The sequence below is a fragment of the Netta rufina genome, assembly GCF_964035555.1.
Source record: "Netta rufina genome assembly, chromosome: 1".
Lineage (NCBI taxonomy): Eukaryota > Metazoa > Chordata > Aves > Anseriformes > Anatidae > Netta > Netta rufina.
In genome coordinates this window covers 96,515,995-96,531,917 of record NC_140123.1, presented here as the reverse complement: position 1 = coordinate 96,531,917, position 15,923 = coordinate 96,515,995, and the positions used below count along the sequence as shown (strand labels likewise).

At 35.7% G+C, this 15,923-nt stretch overlaps 1 protein-coding gene across 5 annotated transcripts in view; it reads left to right on the top strand.

The window, feature by feature from the left end:
• The window catches only part of ITSN1 (intersectin 1), a 123,111-nt gene that overhangs the window by 92,952 nt on the left and 14,236 nt on the right, over positions 1–15,923 (top strand). For 4 of the 5 annotated variants that reach the window (XM_084283565.1, XM_084283563.1, XM_084283564.1 and 1 more), the window contains 3 exons: positions 790–911; positions 3,601–3,718; positions 7,453–7,644. In XM_084283565.1, coding sequence (XP_084139691.1) covers positions 790–911; positions 3,601–3,718; positions 7,453–7,644 — 432 coding nt within the window. Of the gene's footprint in view, positions 1–789; positions 912–3,600; positions 3,719–7,452; positions 7,645–7,962; positions 10,404–15,923 lie in introns of those variants that run through there. The other variant, XM_084283566.1, reaches the window with a different exon arrangement.

Sequence of the window (15,923 nt, the reverse complement as noted above, 5' to 3'; positions counted from 1 at the left end):
TGGTGATTAAATGATCACCTATCTTTCCACAACTACTGTAAAAAGGAGTAAACTGCATTAGCTACTTTGGCTAATTTAACAGAGAGAGAATTGTGAGCTTACCATTACTCTGTGCCAGATTTGTGCTGCTAGGTGACTGAGTAAGGCACCAGTTTTGTATTAATGTCCATGAAACAGAGATTTCAAAATAAATCCTGTTTGTCACATTTCAAAAGCTTTTTTTTTTTTTGTCTAGTCTGGTAGTGAGAAATTTTTTGCAGGTTTCATTAGTTTGCACCTTTGTTGTTACAGCTTCTTCATTATAATTATCACCAACATCCATCTTCTTCCACTTTTTGGCAAGCATAGTCCAAATGGATGATACAAAAAATTATTGGAAATTGGTGTTTATTGGAAAACAGTGTTATGACACTTGATTTTATGTGCTAGCCAAATGACTTTAATGGTGGCCATTATTATTATTCTCTATTTCATGTATTATTTGTATTGTACCCATAGAGTTGCTGCACCTCTGTTTTATTCCTGTAGTATTGTGAACTTAAGGAGGAACATCTGATCTGTTTTGTGATTACAATTGTTTTTAAGAAACTACATAAATACCTTACAATTTTATAGAAGGAATTGCAAAATAGAAATACTGTGTCAGTGATAATAGTGGAGTTAATATTGTATAGAATATGTTCTATTTTTTTCCCCAGATTAACTTTTTTTTTTTCCGTGCTTTAACATAACTTTTTTTTTTTCTTTTCTTTCTCTCTTTTTTTTTTTTTTTTTTTTCTGCTTTAACAGAAATTGCCCAAGTTATTGCCTCTTACACAGCAACGGGTCCAGAACAGCTTACTCTTGCTCCTGGTCAGTTGATTCTTATCAGAAAGAAGAATCCAGGTGGCTGGTGGGAAGGAGAGCTCCAAGTTAGTTACTGTTGTTGTTTGATTTTTATTTATTTTTTTAAATGAAATTCCATGTAAAGTAGTCTAATAAGTTCAAAATGATGATTGCATCAGCATCAACTAAGCTATTACAAGTAAAATGCCTTTACATTCCAGTTCCTTGAAATTGAAATAATTTTGAGAACAGCAGGAGGAAAACTTGTCTCATTGTAAGGCAAGACCAATGTAAGACCAATTGAAAAGTATTTTACAGCAGTGCTTGTTGTGAGATGGCCACCACTTTTTCAAATTGCTTAATGAATGTGACAGTATAGATTACCATTATAATAGGTTCACCTCAGCAATTCAGCAATGACTTAATTTTAATGTAGAAGAGTAAAAATAATGGTGTCTGTTGCAAGCATCAGAGAGGAGAGTGTTAATGTTGTGTAAGAAGATAACAGATAATAAAATACTGCAAACAAATCTGAAGCTTTCAGTGAAAAAGCTTTCTTTTTTTCAACTGTCCTCTATACCACCTAATGTTTTTTTGTTGTTGTTGCTGTTGTTTGTTTTTTTTTTTTTTTTAAATAGGGAACAGTATCTGAAAGAATGTAATAGATTTGTTTGTAATGCACGTGTTTGAACTAATTCAAATTTGGATATTTTTTCTATGTTACTATCCACCTTTTTTGCTTTTCCTGGTGATATTTTTTCTACTTCTTTTGTGGATAAATCATCTTCTGAGATTTGGTTTTCATTCTCGCTAACCTTTATGCTGTTGTTAATTTTTAACTTTGAGTCTCAAATTAAAATTGTGCAAAAAAGTCACAAAATAAGCTTCACTTGGCAAGAGCTGACACAATTACCAGTTAACAGCTAATGAACAGAGTGAAGTTTTTTTTGAAGTTTAATTTTTAATTGTGTACTTATCTGTAACTTTGGATACCTTACTGTCTTATGTTTAGTTTTCCAACTATTTTTTTCATTAGAAATCCCCTTCCTATTCTTTTCACTCTCCTCTTCCAAGATTGTAATACTAGTCTTTGCTCCTTTGTTATGTGAGCACAAGGGCTAATGGAGCAATATTGGTGAAACAGATTGAGGAACTGATTAAAGATAGAAGCAACAACAACAAAGCAGTTTTAATAAGATGACTGGATTTGGAGAAGGACATTGATATTAATTTCTTTATGTATTTAATTTCAAAGTGGCAGGTTTTTTTTTTTAAATATATATACTGTTACGTTTCAGCCTAAAGTAAATATTGATCGTACTTGTCTGAGAGGCCATAGTAAAGGTGAAATAAAGTAAGGCAAATGTGTTACATTACATTACATTGCTGGGTGCAATCTTCCAGAATATCTTAAAATGAATGATCTAGAAACACTGTAGATCAAATGCTGTCATTTTCAGTAAGGAAGAAAAGAGGGAAGGAAGTAGCTAAGTAATACTTATATGTGTTAGATGATTTTTTTCACTATAATTAATATCTATTTTGTTTTTAAGGAAATACTCTACATGCTTAAAATTCTAAGTTTATTCTAACTACAAAAAAGGATAAGTAGCTAAAGTAATTATTAACGTAGTTTTAATAGATTTAGAAGCAGAGATTTGATTCAAAGTTTTAGAATAATGTTTCTTACCTGAGAAAAATACAGGGTTTTTCTTCTGATTTTATTTGCAATGAACAATGCAGTTGATGAAATAACAGGATGTATTTTCTGTCAAATTTCTATTATGCTTTGGTAGCACAAGTTTTGTCACAGCAGATCAGGCCTGTGTTTGTCTGTCCCAGTATCCTCTTTCTGACAGTGACTAATTGCAGCTGCGTTACAAACCTTAGAGCCCTCTTTTAGGTGTGTGGTAGTCTGTTTCTCTCTCGGCACACACACAGACCACACGCACACTAATACGTGTGTGCACCACATTTTTGTAGTGATGTTATCTGATTAGAGAGCATGAGAACATCTGGTACACTTTCCAGAACCCTAGCATTTGTTAATTAGGATCATTTGGATAGTATCTACCCGTATATAACTGTATTTGCCAGAGCTTACTTTTTGTTTGATTGGAACCCGGCTTGGGGATTTTGTATTTGAATCTGAACTTGACCCATTTTTTCCCATAATGTTTTACTGTAGTTCTAACTCTTGGTTAATGTGACAAATGTTTGTACTCCTCCTTCTGTTGCCTGGGCAGGAGAGACTACTACAAAGTAGAAACTGTTCCTTAAAAGAAAAGAAGTAATTGAGAATCTTAATCTCTACTTAAACTATTACAATTGAGGTATCAATTTAAATGCAGTCCTTTCCATCATAAAAAGCATTTTAATGTTGCTACACATTATTGCCATTGCTAGCCTAACATTCTAGAGTTATGGCTTAAAAAAAAATATTGAGAAATCTTTTAGAAGGAGTAGGACTGTAGTATTAATTACAAAGCACACAAATTAGGAAAACCATTCAGTGAAAAATTACTCAAATTAGTAGTAAAAATTGTTTAGATGTTATAAAAGCTTACTTCATGTAATGTAAAAGCTTACTTCATTAATATCATAACATAAAAATATCACCATGAAAATAGCTGACTGTCTCCTTATAAAATTAATTTTTCTTTCTCTAAATTGTTAGTGTGGCTGCAAGTAGTTAAGATACTGACTGAACTGCCTTGTCTAATGATCTATTGATGTGCTTATTACTCTTAAAAGATTTTTATTTTTTTTCACTAGGCACGAGGGAAAAAGCGGCAGATAGGATGGTTCCCTGCTAATTATGTAAAACTTTTGAGCCCTGGTACCAGTAAAACTACACCAACTGAGCTACCTAAATCAACAGCATTACCTTCAGGTAAGCAATGTGTTTGCATTAATGAAGTTTCTTTTGTAATGCATGTCATTTACAGTAAGACTTCTAAAAATAATTACAGATATTAAATATATGCCATAGTAACCACTTTGGAAAATCCTTCATTATTTATTTTTCTTTTAAATAAGAAAAGCATACAGTTGGTCTGTATATTTATTGTGGTGGTCCCTCAGGTGTAATCTTTTGCATGACATTACACCTTAAAGAGTAAAGTATTCAAATTATTAGTCCTATTTGTTTGCTCTAATTGTAGTGAGGGAGCTTTTAAGGGTTCAGGATGGTCCATGGGCTTAGCAGCTGATGTATTTCTCATTCAGAACCTTATATTTTTCCTAAGCTTACGTGTGAGAAAAATGCAAGGAGATGTAGTTTTTTGTCCTAGACAGCAACTTATTTTAAGGCTTATGAGTGGGTACCAAATTGATAGACCTTTGTACTTTTAAAATCTATTTATTACATTTTCACCATGGGCAGTAATCAGTCTGGTGAATTCTACTGCAAGGTATAAAGCCAGGCAGATGACTGAGAAAAAAAGTTCATTCCTTGTGATTGTTTCAGTCTTTAACAATTTTAGGTTCGTTAGTTGGTGTGTTACCAGGTGGAGAAGAATCTTGTTGAATCAAAAATGTGTAGAACAGATGCATTTTTTTCCACAAGCCACCCAAAAGACTTGTGGTGGTTGTCTACGAGTTTGTGTCCTGTAGTTAGAGCGGTAACTCAGCACTCATACACAATACCCCAATGTGAAGAGATTTTTTTTTGTAGTTTTTGTTATTTGGATTTTGACAGTCTGGGACTTTTTTGCACATGCTAATAAAACTTTTGTTGAATAAACTTTCTAGCACTTTTCTCATTGCCTACAGAATATCAAAATCTTAATGGCATTCATTCTTATCAAATTCAACTTTGTTGGAAACCACTTATTTCAGAAAGTGAGAGGAAGAAATAGAAAAATCTTGCCTTTCTATTATGATAGGAAGTCTAACTTCTGTGTGGTTAATGTAAGTAGTTAAGAGGTTAACATTTGAGAAGCATCTTCATGGAAGAACTATGTTAGTGAGGAATCTTGTACTACAGGACATGGAAAACCTGAAGAAAGCCATTCACAAGGGTAGACTAATGCTCAATGTGGTGTCCTGTGTAGTGTCTAAGTGTGCCATGACTGTCTAGATTTTGAAGGTAGAGGTTCCATCAGAAACTACCAATATTAAAGCCTCCCCTTTGACATTTTGTTTATTTTGGTGTATATGCTCTCCATGTATCATACTGTGATGCAAACCGCATGGTTTTAAACACCTACCCCCCGTTTTTTTTTTTTTAATTCTGTTGCATGGACTCTTTTGTTTTATAGTTTGGTTGTTTTCTTAATTTCCAACTGCTTTGTACCTGTTTTTTTCTAAAGTTGCATCATGAACGTGTTTTTCCTGGTTCTGAGAAATGAGAAGAGCTGTTACTGCTATTTGGAGATAACCACACACAGGGAAGTGCACAGTACAGGAATAGCAGGGAAACGGGTTTCACCCATTCTGCTTGTTTAAAGAAAAGCAACGTTATAGCTTGTACTTACCATCAGTGTACCTTGAGAACCTGGATTCCCTCTGCTGTTGACTAGTATTAATCAATAGACAATATTTCTAAAACAGAAATAAATGGCTAAAAAGCACTGGAGCTCAGAGAAGATAGGCTTTAGCCTGCTTCTGTAGTAGGCAATGGCTTTTGGAGCTGTTGCTGTTAGGTGTTTAAACTAAGTGAAGAACTTTCTTGCTGGGACTACTCAAAGAGCTTTCAATACAGGATGCAGGTGTGTTTTAAGCTTTGTGACCAACTGTAAACAAGATTAAGACGAGGTCAATTCTTCAAGTTCAACTGAGGAATCCCAGTTCTTCAAGAGCTCTATTAAATTACCTCCCCAGGTTTTTAGGTCATTCTTGGGTTCCCATTGGATCCCATTTGAATCCCATTGAGATATACTGTTGATACTACTGGACAACACCAAATTTCATAAAAATCTTTGAAGCAGAGGCGAAAGATCTGAATGAAAAAATCTAGGAAAAAGTTAACTCTAGAATGGGTTAAAAAAATTCTTAATGCGCATACTATATGGTCTAGCTTAAACTTTTTTAAGTTTAATTTTAAACATAATTATTAGTAATAACCTGTAAACATATAACAAGAATATTGTAAAACAGATGCACAGTTTTTTTAAGTGAAATATGATCATCAATGCTGTTCACACATGTAAGCTTATATTAGCACAAAACTACCTAAAGCAGGAGTACATAATAATATATTTTTCTTTAGAAATGCTGATTAATATCCAGTATGTCAGGGAAATGTATGCTCTGGTTAGTTGATGTATTAGTTGATGTATTAGGTATGATGAATGCCCCTTTATCGTTTTAGTTTTTATTATTAGTAGTATTATTTTTTTCCCTTTTACAAGTAACTAAGCTAAATTTTGAAATATATCCAGAGATCCCATTAAATGCAAAGTGTATTTGATTATGATTGTGAACGGGCACAAAGTGTTAACTAAAAGGAGTTGAATAATTTCTGGAATATAAATTCTAAAAAGAGGGAGGAACTATTTGCCAAATTTAAGTAAGTTGCTCGCTGTGTGTAAGAATGAAAATACAAGAAAATTTTAGACTGAGTATAACAGAGACAACCTGACAGCAAGGCTAATTAGATAGTATTTTTGTGTCTTAGGGCAAAATACCAGAAGCCCTGTGACTTGGCATGGAGAAACCATCAGAGAAATAGAGAAAATTAGATATTTAAATAAACACTCCTGCTGCTCTAGATAATTAAGAAAATTACTCTATTATAATTGAACAGAAACAACTGTATCCTGAGAACCAGTCAGGTTTGATGAGTTTCATAGTAAGAAAATAGGAAGTACGCTTCTGGCAACAGTCCTATTGGCTCCATCAATGGACTTAAATGACCTCATATGCTTTTTATTTTTCTCACCTTTCCAAAGTTTTAGTGTTCCTAATATCTATAGGGCAGTACAAGGGTATCACCGTTGGCTTTCTGTAGAGCTGTTAATCATGTTCAGTGCTAATTAGAAAAGAGTGCCTTTCTCAGGCTTCAGGCAGTGGAAGTTCCCAGTCCATTTCCCAGACTTTTTTGTCCATTGAACAGTTCTACTAGAAAGGATTCTTATTTAGAACTGGTTGGTGAGGATGCAAAATGCAGATTTTTTAAATGTACTACAAATTTGGTGCTTTTATGGACAAAAATGTTTATATAAAGCTGAAGAGGAGTGTCAGTAGAAAGCTAGCATCCTTGAATTGTTTGACTTTTTGTTCAAATTCAATTCTTTTTCCAATCTTCTCCCACTGTCGAGCTCTTCCTATGAAAAATTATCTTGGGTGCAGTTCCAGTAGGTGGTACTGTTCTCAGTTCGCATTGTTGTGCTCTGCCCTTCCTGTTGTGATCCTGACCCCTCAGTAAGCTGACTGAGAGAATAAAGCTGCTCTGAATGTCTTTGTTATTTTTTAAATAACCTTGAGCCTATGTAGTGAGGGCTCAGATAAGTACCGGTATAGGGGCAGAGGAGAGAGGGGCAGGACCACAGCAGTACTGGTGCAGAGCAGCGTAGTGTCCAGGAACTATTCTGTGACGTCTGTAGTGTTTGCAGTAGGTTTACACGTAGCTTATGTTTTGCCAAAATATTACCAGTACTATAGAACTCTTCCTTTATCTTCCAGTGTGCCAAGTAATTGGCATGTATGACTACACTGCACAGAACGATGATGAGCTAGCATTCAATAAAGGCCAGATTATAAACGTCCTTAACAAGGAAGACCCAGACTGGTGGAAAGGGGAGGTGAATGGACAAGTGGGTCTCTTCCCATCCAACTATGTGAAGCTGACAACAGATATGGACCCAAGCCAGCAATGTAAGTGACCCTCTCTGCTGTCATGCTGTGATTATTTATGTAGTACATTAAGATGAAACATGCAGCATTGCTGTGATTCTGCTGCGGTTTGCAGAACTCAAAGCTTCACCACTGCTGCACTTGTCAAAGTCTCTTTGAAGACCTTCCGTAATGCAAACCTTATTTTATGTTTGTTTTATTTTTAGTTCCCATCCCCTTTGTAGCATGTTACCTTTTATCATTTTTGCACCATGCTGTTTACATGCCTGACTCATTTTCCTAGCTTGAATTTGCTCATTGTTTTGTTTTGCTTATGTGTTGTTTTCCTCCTTTTTCTAGGAATCATATGTTGTCCATCCCCCACTCAGGCTTGAAAGTCCTCAAAGAGACCCACTATCCCATATCACTGCCCAGAGGGATGATGGGAGATGCAGCCTTGATCATGTGGCTTCCAGCATGATCATCTACTGCCTTCTGAGTAGAAGAACACACTGCAGAGCAGTTTACCTCATTTTACATTAGTTGCATGTAATCGCAATGTTTGAGTTAATTACCTACAGATATAGACGCAAAATTAAATGAAACAAACAAAAGAAAAAAAAAAAAAAACACAAAAAAATCAGAGGATAGTGGGTCCTTTTGTGGCTTTCATAGTTACCAAACTAATTTTTCCACCTTTGCACAGGTGCTTTTGTAGTTTTAAGATTATTTTTAAATATATATTTTAGCCTTCTAAAGGAAAAGTATAAATTAAATTTCTTCATTGCAATTTTGTTTGTGCAAAAAGACCCACTATCAAGGAATGCTGCATGTGCTGTTAAAATTGTTCCAAATGTCCATAAATTTGAGACTTTATGTATCTTTCTTTTTTATTGTTCACTTGTCCAGTGTTGTCAATATGTCTTTTTTTTTTTTTTTAATTATTATTACAAAAGAACAGAAGGAGTTAAATCAGTTTAAGGAACTTTAAATGTGCCCAATTACAGATAAGGTATTTTGTTGTAGTTCTTGTACTGTATGTATCAGGTGTTCCTTGTTGAGTGTATAATACATTGTGGAGAGAGGAAATTAACTTCCTTCCAATGCAAGAGATATTAACCTTGCGTAATGTTGTTATCCCAGTTATGTTAATTTTATTTTGCACATTACTTGTAGCTGCATACAGTTAGAAAACATCCCAGTTTGTGTTTGTCTCAGATGTTTCAGTTTTGGCATTTTCGTATCAGAAATCAATAGAATGCTACATTCATGTGAGATTTGAGAATTAACTTCTTTTTTTTTTTTTTTCATCTTGGTTACATGAAGTTTGATTTCTCATTTTTACTTTCTCATGACTATGGAACAACACTTTTTGAACAAGTAATTTTCCTGACAAGAAAGAATGTATAGAAATACTCCCTGCAATTAATTTCCAATGTTTACATTTTTTTAAAACTAGACTGTGGAATTTATACAAATTAATATTAAATGGAGCTTACAGTCAAGTTTATGTAGTAGGTGTGCTGTAGCTAAGCCATGTTTGTCTTTCCAGCATTAGTTACAAGCTCTTGATGAAATGCCTGGTGCTGTCAGTGCAGAAACCCTCTCTACCCAATGCCTCAAGCACAATATAGCAATTACACTAATTACTTTACCATTTCGTTATGTTCTGTTTTATGTATTTCATTTATTTCTGAATTTCATGCTGGCAGTGTTGTAGAATTTCTAATCCTACCCCATCTCCCTCCTTCTGACCCACCGTGCAGTGCAAAGAACAAGTGAAGCTCCGTATTCAATTGCACTTCAGTATTTCATCAATATGAATGTAAAATATATAAATATATAAAAACCTGCAGCTTTAACAACTGTAATACAGCCTTTAAAATTAGTTACATGTATAGATAATTAAATTCTTCATATAAAAGCTAGACTAAAATGTGTTTGTTGTCTTGTTGCTGTGTACACACAGAATTCACCAAGTGGCATTAGTGCATGTAATGAATTTGCCACCAGCATAGCCTGAAGCCATCCTGTTTAATTTCAGAATGACACTTGTGTTGTTTCTTTGAATATTATTTGCATATAATTACTCAGATTGATCGTGATTAACTGCAAACTTTTGCACCTTTCTTTCTTTTCTCAATGCTTTCTACATGTTACAAATCAGTAGATATTTTTGACACTATATTAGTAGATATATTAAGTATACTTTATTGTTTTACCATGGGTTTACATTGACTTAGGCTCTGTGTTATATGCCAGAAGCTCTAGTCTTAAAACATGCACAATTGCACAGATTTTCTGTATTTTTAGAATAGTATTTAACATGCACAAATTTTTCATTTATCACCCTGCCATAAAAAAAAATAAAATTTCTTCATCATAGCCACTTGCTGAAAAATATGCTGCCTAGTATCTGACAGAAATTGAACGTAACTTAATACCTGTAATTTTCAGTGCCCATTGTTTTGCTTACTGAGAACTGTGTGGCCAGATTCTTCTCCATTATTTCAATATTTCATGCATTAAAATGTTATTTTAATGAAAGGGTATCTCTATGTTCCCATAATGAGCTATTGTGTTGAAAGATTTATAACATGACTAAAAGCATTTGTCCAAAGGGACATTGTGGTTTTTATGACTTCAGGCTAGAAACACATTTTCTCTAAATATTGAAATATTGGCAATACTTTGGATATAGGAGATTCGGATGCTGGTTTTTTTTGTTTGTTTGTTTCTGTTTTTTTTTTTTTTTTTTAAATAATTACGTCAAGTAAGAAAAAAATAAAACTATTACAATATCTGCAGGTTACACGTTTCCTAACGTGCTTTTTAAAAATGCTGAGAGTGATGTCTCATAAAAGATTTTCAAAATCACAGTGCCCTTAAAGTTCCTGGGGTCAATTTTCCACTGAACTGAATAGGACAGCCTGAAGTTGTCCCTCTGTAGCCACACACACTGGTATACGTTGTGCCAGGATTCCTCATACAGAAGAGTACTGTGTAATCCTCAACAGAGCAACAGCTTTATAAATCAGTCTATTCTTGAGCATAGTGAACTCACAAAAACCTCAAAACACATTTAGAATGTCCCAGACAAAGATATTCATACCATTGTGGCTTATATTGAAATTTGTTGTTGAAATATCTATGATGTTTATTTACTCAATTATTAAAATTCTTAAGCGTCCTACGATAGATCAGCATGGTAGTGTTTAATCTTCCTCACAATCAGTTATCTCCCATGAATAGCAGAGGACATTATATTGCACTTACTCTTTTTTACCTGTCTGGATTTTTGTTAATATATATGAGAAAGGGAGTATGAAAGTAATTCTTTAATAAAGAAAATGGATTATTTCCATCAAAAAGAATAGTTTTTCAGGGTTGTGTCTCGATCCACTTTTGACTTTCTACTCTTCACTAATTCATCTGAAAAGACCTTTAACCTCATAAACCACACAATCCCCTCCCAAAAGCCACAGATCCGGACTGCAGCAAGCAAACCTGGTTGGAAAAAACACTTGCCTTCTGGGATGGAGATGTGCCCACTTTTGTCTCTTCAGTTCTTGAATTTTTGGCTGCAAAGCCAATAAACGCTAATCCCAGTCAGGGCTGAAACAAGATCTACATTGTCAAAGATAAGAAACGATTCAGATGATTTCCATTTTGATGAAATCTTAATGAAGATTTAAGTCATCTTAAGTCAACATTAAGAAAAAGAGCAAGAGCAGTGTCGCTACTGCCTAATCAATTGAATGCATTCTTTATATTAATTTTGATTTGTGAAGCCCCTGGTACTGTTGCATCAAATCAGGAAGAAGAGCTGTCAACTGAGGGATGTAGATGAGACTAGATTTAGGGATTACTGCAACTGGTGGTGGTTTTTTTTCCTTCACAGTTTCTCTGTTTGTCTAGAGAAGAATTTCCTCTGTGTTGAGATGCTCAGGAAGCATTTCAAGGGATTTTTTAGTGTCAGTTCCAATCCTTCAAACCTATCCAAGGCAACTCAGGGGCCGCGATGCCGGTTTATCAAGAATGGTCTGCTTTGCATTCAGAACCAGTTCTATTTAAATCTCAGTTCTTTGGAGTTTCAGTGGTATTTCCTTCAGTCCCCATGAGTTCACTGAACACATTTTAAAACAGTCAATTACCATAACCTTCCTGCAAGGCAGCAAAGTAGCTGCATGCTCTGGTTTTGTTCTCTGTTTTTAAAGCAGTTGTTCAGTTCTTCATGATTGTTGTCTCTGGCTGTTTAACTCCTTACAACATATCTCAAATATTATTTGATCGGTTTATGGTAAGCTAAACAGAGAAAGCTAAGACCTTTTGATTTTAAACCCTGAAAGAACATTTTCAGAAGATTGTCTTTGATGAAGTTAGAAAGTATTTTCATGAAGACTTCATTTCCTGGATGTAGATCTCACCGGCTTTTGTACTGGTTGTTAGTTTGCAAAGGAATATTTTGCGTGGATAAGGACTCAAGGACTCACTTCAAGTTATTGTCTACATGAGGAGAAATTGTGAGAGTCACCTTAACTTTATCTGGCTTAACCTAGTAATGTTAGTAGGATGTGTAGACATAATTCTGATAGAGGCAACAAATTTCCACCATTTGTTACAGCAAGTTTCATGGCTGTTTCATTCCCCTCCACCTTGTTAAAAAAGAGAACAAAACCCAAGAACTAGCCGAAGTGCTTCACCTCAGCACAGAAATTCAGCACAGAAATGCAATGTCTGTGTGGAGCCAGAAACTAATTTGAATCACACCTATAACTCTTCTTCTGTAACTTCTATTAAGCCTGTGGAAGAACACAGATTAGGAAGTCAGATTTTAGAACAAGTTTAATCTTGTGGAATTATTTGAATTAAACATTTCATGGAAAAGGTATCTGATAGTGTGTTTAGGTGGAAGGATGTTTATACCTGAGGTAGCTCTTCTACAGCAAGTGAGTTTAGAGTTTTTAGAAGATGCTGGATTCCCCATAGCCCTGTGAGACTGTGATCAAAGGATTTGGCTCCATTTTCCAGCATAAGTTTCTCATTTGTTTCTTCATGTCTCCCCTACCTTTTTGAGTCAGGCCCCTCAGCAGCAGCTAGCTGTACCAGCAGCAAGAAGAAAGCTCCCTGCTTATCCTCCATTCACTTCCTGACCTGCGTGTTTGGTTTGTACCCCCTGATGCTGCCAGCTCTGCTGACACCCACCAGCATACAGCTGTGAACTGGTGCTGGCACGAGCAAAGCACTGCTCTGAACCAGGCTCACACCAGTGCCACAGACAAAGGTTTTCTGTGCCCTGGCCCTACTTGCTGAAACCTGGTTTCATTTTTTTTTTTTTCTTTCCCATCACATTCTTCTCTGCCAAGTTCAGTTTTCTCTGCTAAATAGTATCATATGTTGGAGTAATTCTGGATCCAGATGAGCATTAAAATCCATCTGGTTTGATTACTTCATTTAAGCTTTTTTTTAGAGGAGAAGACCTGAAGCCGGGAAAGGTGATGGCTGGATATTGGTATGAGGAAGTGAAATTTTAATAAAACGTTTGAGCTGTCAGACTACTTGATATTTCTGACCCCAACTGAAGTACCTGTATGACATCTTTATTTTTGCTGACACCATTTTAAGACTGGATTGTGCAGTTCCTTCAGATTGGACCTGTGCCTGATGCTCTTGACTGATTTGCTGTTACCGTACAGGAAGTGGTCAGGGGCTCAAGATAGGTCCTGGGTCGTAATTCAGAGGTGAGATTTCAAGTTATCTGATGTGATAAACCAGTCCAGGAATCGGTTAAGTCTGCCACTATATATTTTTAGGTGTATCCATATCCTTGCCTCTATATATTTTAAGATGGACACACAGGATTTTATTCTCCCTTAGAGGATTCTGGAAGGGGAGTGGCAGACGTGTTCTCTTAGTTTCCGAAAGGATTTAGAAGGTTTCCTTCCCAACTGTCTCACCCGTCTTCTTCCCCACCTTCCCTTGATTTAATTCTAAAACAAATTTTTGCATAGAAAATAAGGTACTAATGCAAAACACTGCAGAAAGATTTTGCTATTGCAAAATGAAGATGATGGTAGCGAATCAAAAGTGTATATTTTTGAATACTACACAGCTAGCATTTAGCACTAGGGCATGTTTTAGAATTAAAAAAAAATAATAATAAATGTTACACAAGATCCTTGAGTTTATTTTTTTGGCCTGTGTGGGTTGGCAGTGGCATTCCCTCTCCCTGGTAATAGCTGATCAGTGTGAACAGGAGGAGGAGGTACATGTGTTGCTGGTGCCTGGTCTTAGCGAAAACAAAGCTGTGTTTAGTATTTTGCAAGTGGGACTTTCCAGACTTGTTTCTTCATCCTACTTCTGTACGTCCTCGGGGGAAATGCTCTGCTGTACCAGTAAGTGGGCATAGTGGTCCTGTTAAGATATTCTAAACATGCTGAAATCACTGAAAATAGCTGTGAAATGTAATTTTGCATCACGGAAGATAGAGAAGGAAAGGTCTGTTGGATCACCAGCTGTCCTCAGCAAAAGCTTGAAATAGTCTCAGCAGCAGGCCCATCCCACGAGATGTGCGCAGGAAATTGGTGGTTGTATCTGAAGTGGGTTGATAAGAGGAATGAATGCTCAAACACTGTAATCTGTCTGAGGGAAGGAATGCTACTGAGGTGCCAGGTGTGCAATTTCTCCTTGCTTAAGCTTTTGGAAGAAAACCGTGATGTAATTTGTTACTGCTTCTGGTTCCCTATAATAGAACAGACTCCTGTCTACTGTGATCTTGTCGTTACGGACTGGGCCAGTATGAAGTTTATGGTGAAATCTGGCAGCTACATTGTTTAGAAAATTTCCCCAGATTAGAAGAAATCAGAAATTGTGCCTATCTATATAGATCAGTGATTTCCACAGCAGAACTCTGTTTCTGAAGAAACACGATCTATGGTGGATTGCTTTCTGGCTTAGCGATTAGCTAAGACCCATGTTGTGAAGAGGCTGTCTTTGCAAGAAAAAGGGAACAACACTCTTACTTTTTGGAATGATATTTTAAATTATTGTGTTTACATTTCTAGAAGCCCTCAGTTCTGCAGGTCCCATGGTGATGAGAAATCAAAGGACAGGTTTCTAGGTACAAAACTCGTAGGCTGGTTCTGTAAGTCCAGACACAATAATCAGTCTGGTGAGCATGCATGCGTGCCACTGCTTGGATTCATAGATGTTACTCAACTGAAGGGCAGAAATTTGTATTCACTGCACTGTGAACACACTGAATTAGCTATCCTAAGTTTTCCATTATTTTCTGAATTTACTAGATTTTTTTTGTAGTTAAAGAATCAAATTCAGCTTCTGCAGCCTTTCAGATGGAATCCAACACTTTTGCAGAGTTGGAAAGAAAATACAATAAAATGGTGAACTCTGATAACTAAAAAGGCAAATTCCAGTGCTTAATTTTAAGTAGCTGAATGGCTTTGTGCTGAATGACTGTGAGCCTTAAACTAAATACCAACCAGCTCTATGCTAAGGTAAGGTGCTGGACTTCACCCATTGCAGAACATTCCCATTTGTCCAGGGAAATGTCTGATATCAAGAACACTTCACAAGGAGTTTCTTTTAGTGGAATGAATTAATGAATGATATTATTACAGCTGCATGTGGAATTTGGATGTTCATAAAAGTACTTTACACAGTACTTTGCCTTCCATGAATAACTAGCTAGAGCCCCATGGCCTTGACATTTCAACTTGAAAAGGAACCCAGCTCTTGTTTGGTGCTTATGATGCAAAGATGAGAAAATTCTTAGTACTTGTGTACCTAATAAAGAAAATCCTTTATGAGAAAAGTCCCTCCTGCATATTCTGTTCTAACTGAAGTAGGCTATTTTCCCAAATACGTAGTGTTCAAAGACAGGCCATCTGTTGGAGTTCAAAGTAGCCCGTTTCAGTCCCAGCTGCCTATCTGTCAAGCTAGCCACTTAAATATTGTGGTTCAAAATGTTAAATGCTTCCTCTAAAAGGCTCGTGGTTGGAAACAACACTTCAATGCAAGGTCATCAGCATCTTTGAACACTAAAATTCCCCAGTCTCTAGAGAAAAATCATTAAGCACTTTGTTCACTTTTAATGAAGCTGACACTGCTTGGGGAGAACTGATTCTGTTCATTAGACCTCTGATTTACATAACTAAGAGAACGCTTTGAAGCAGTCATTTATTAAACAGAATTGAAACTTTTGGCTTTTGAAAAGTGCCTGGTGTTTTGATTATTTTGACATTAAGTTGATAATTGATATTTCTCAAAACCAACCTTTTTATTTTGAGCAATGTTTGAATTGT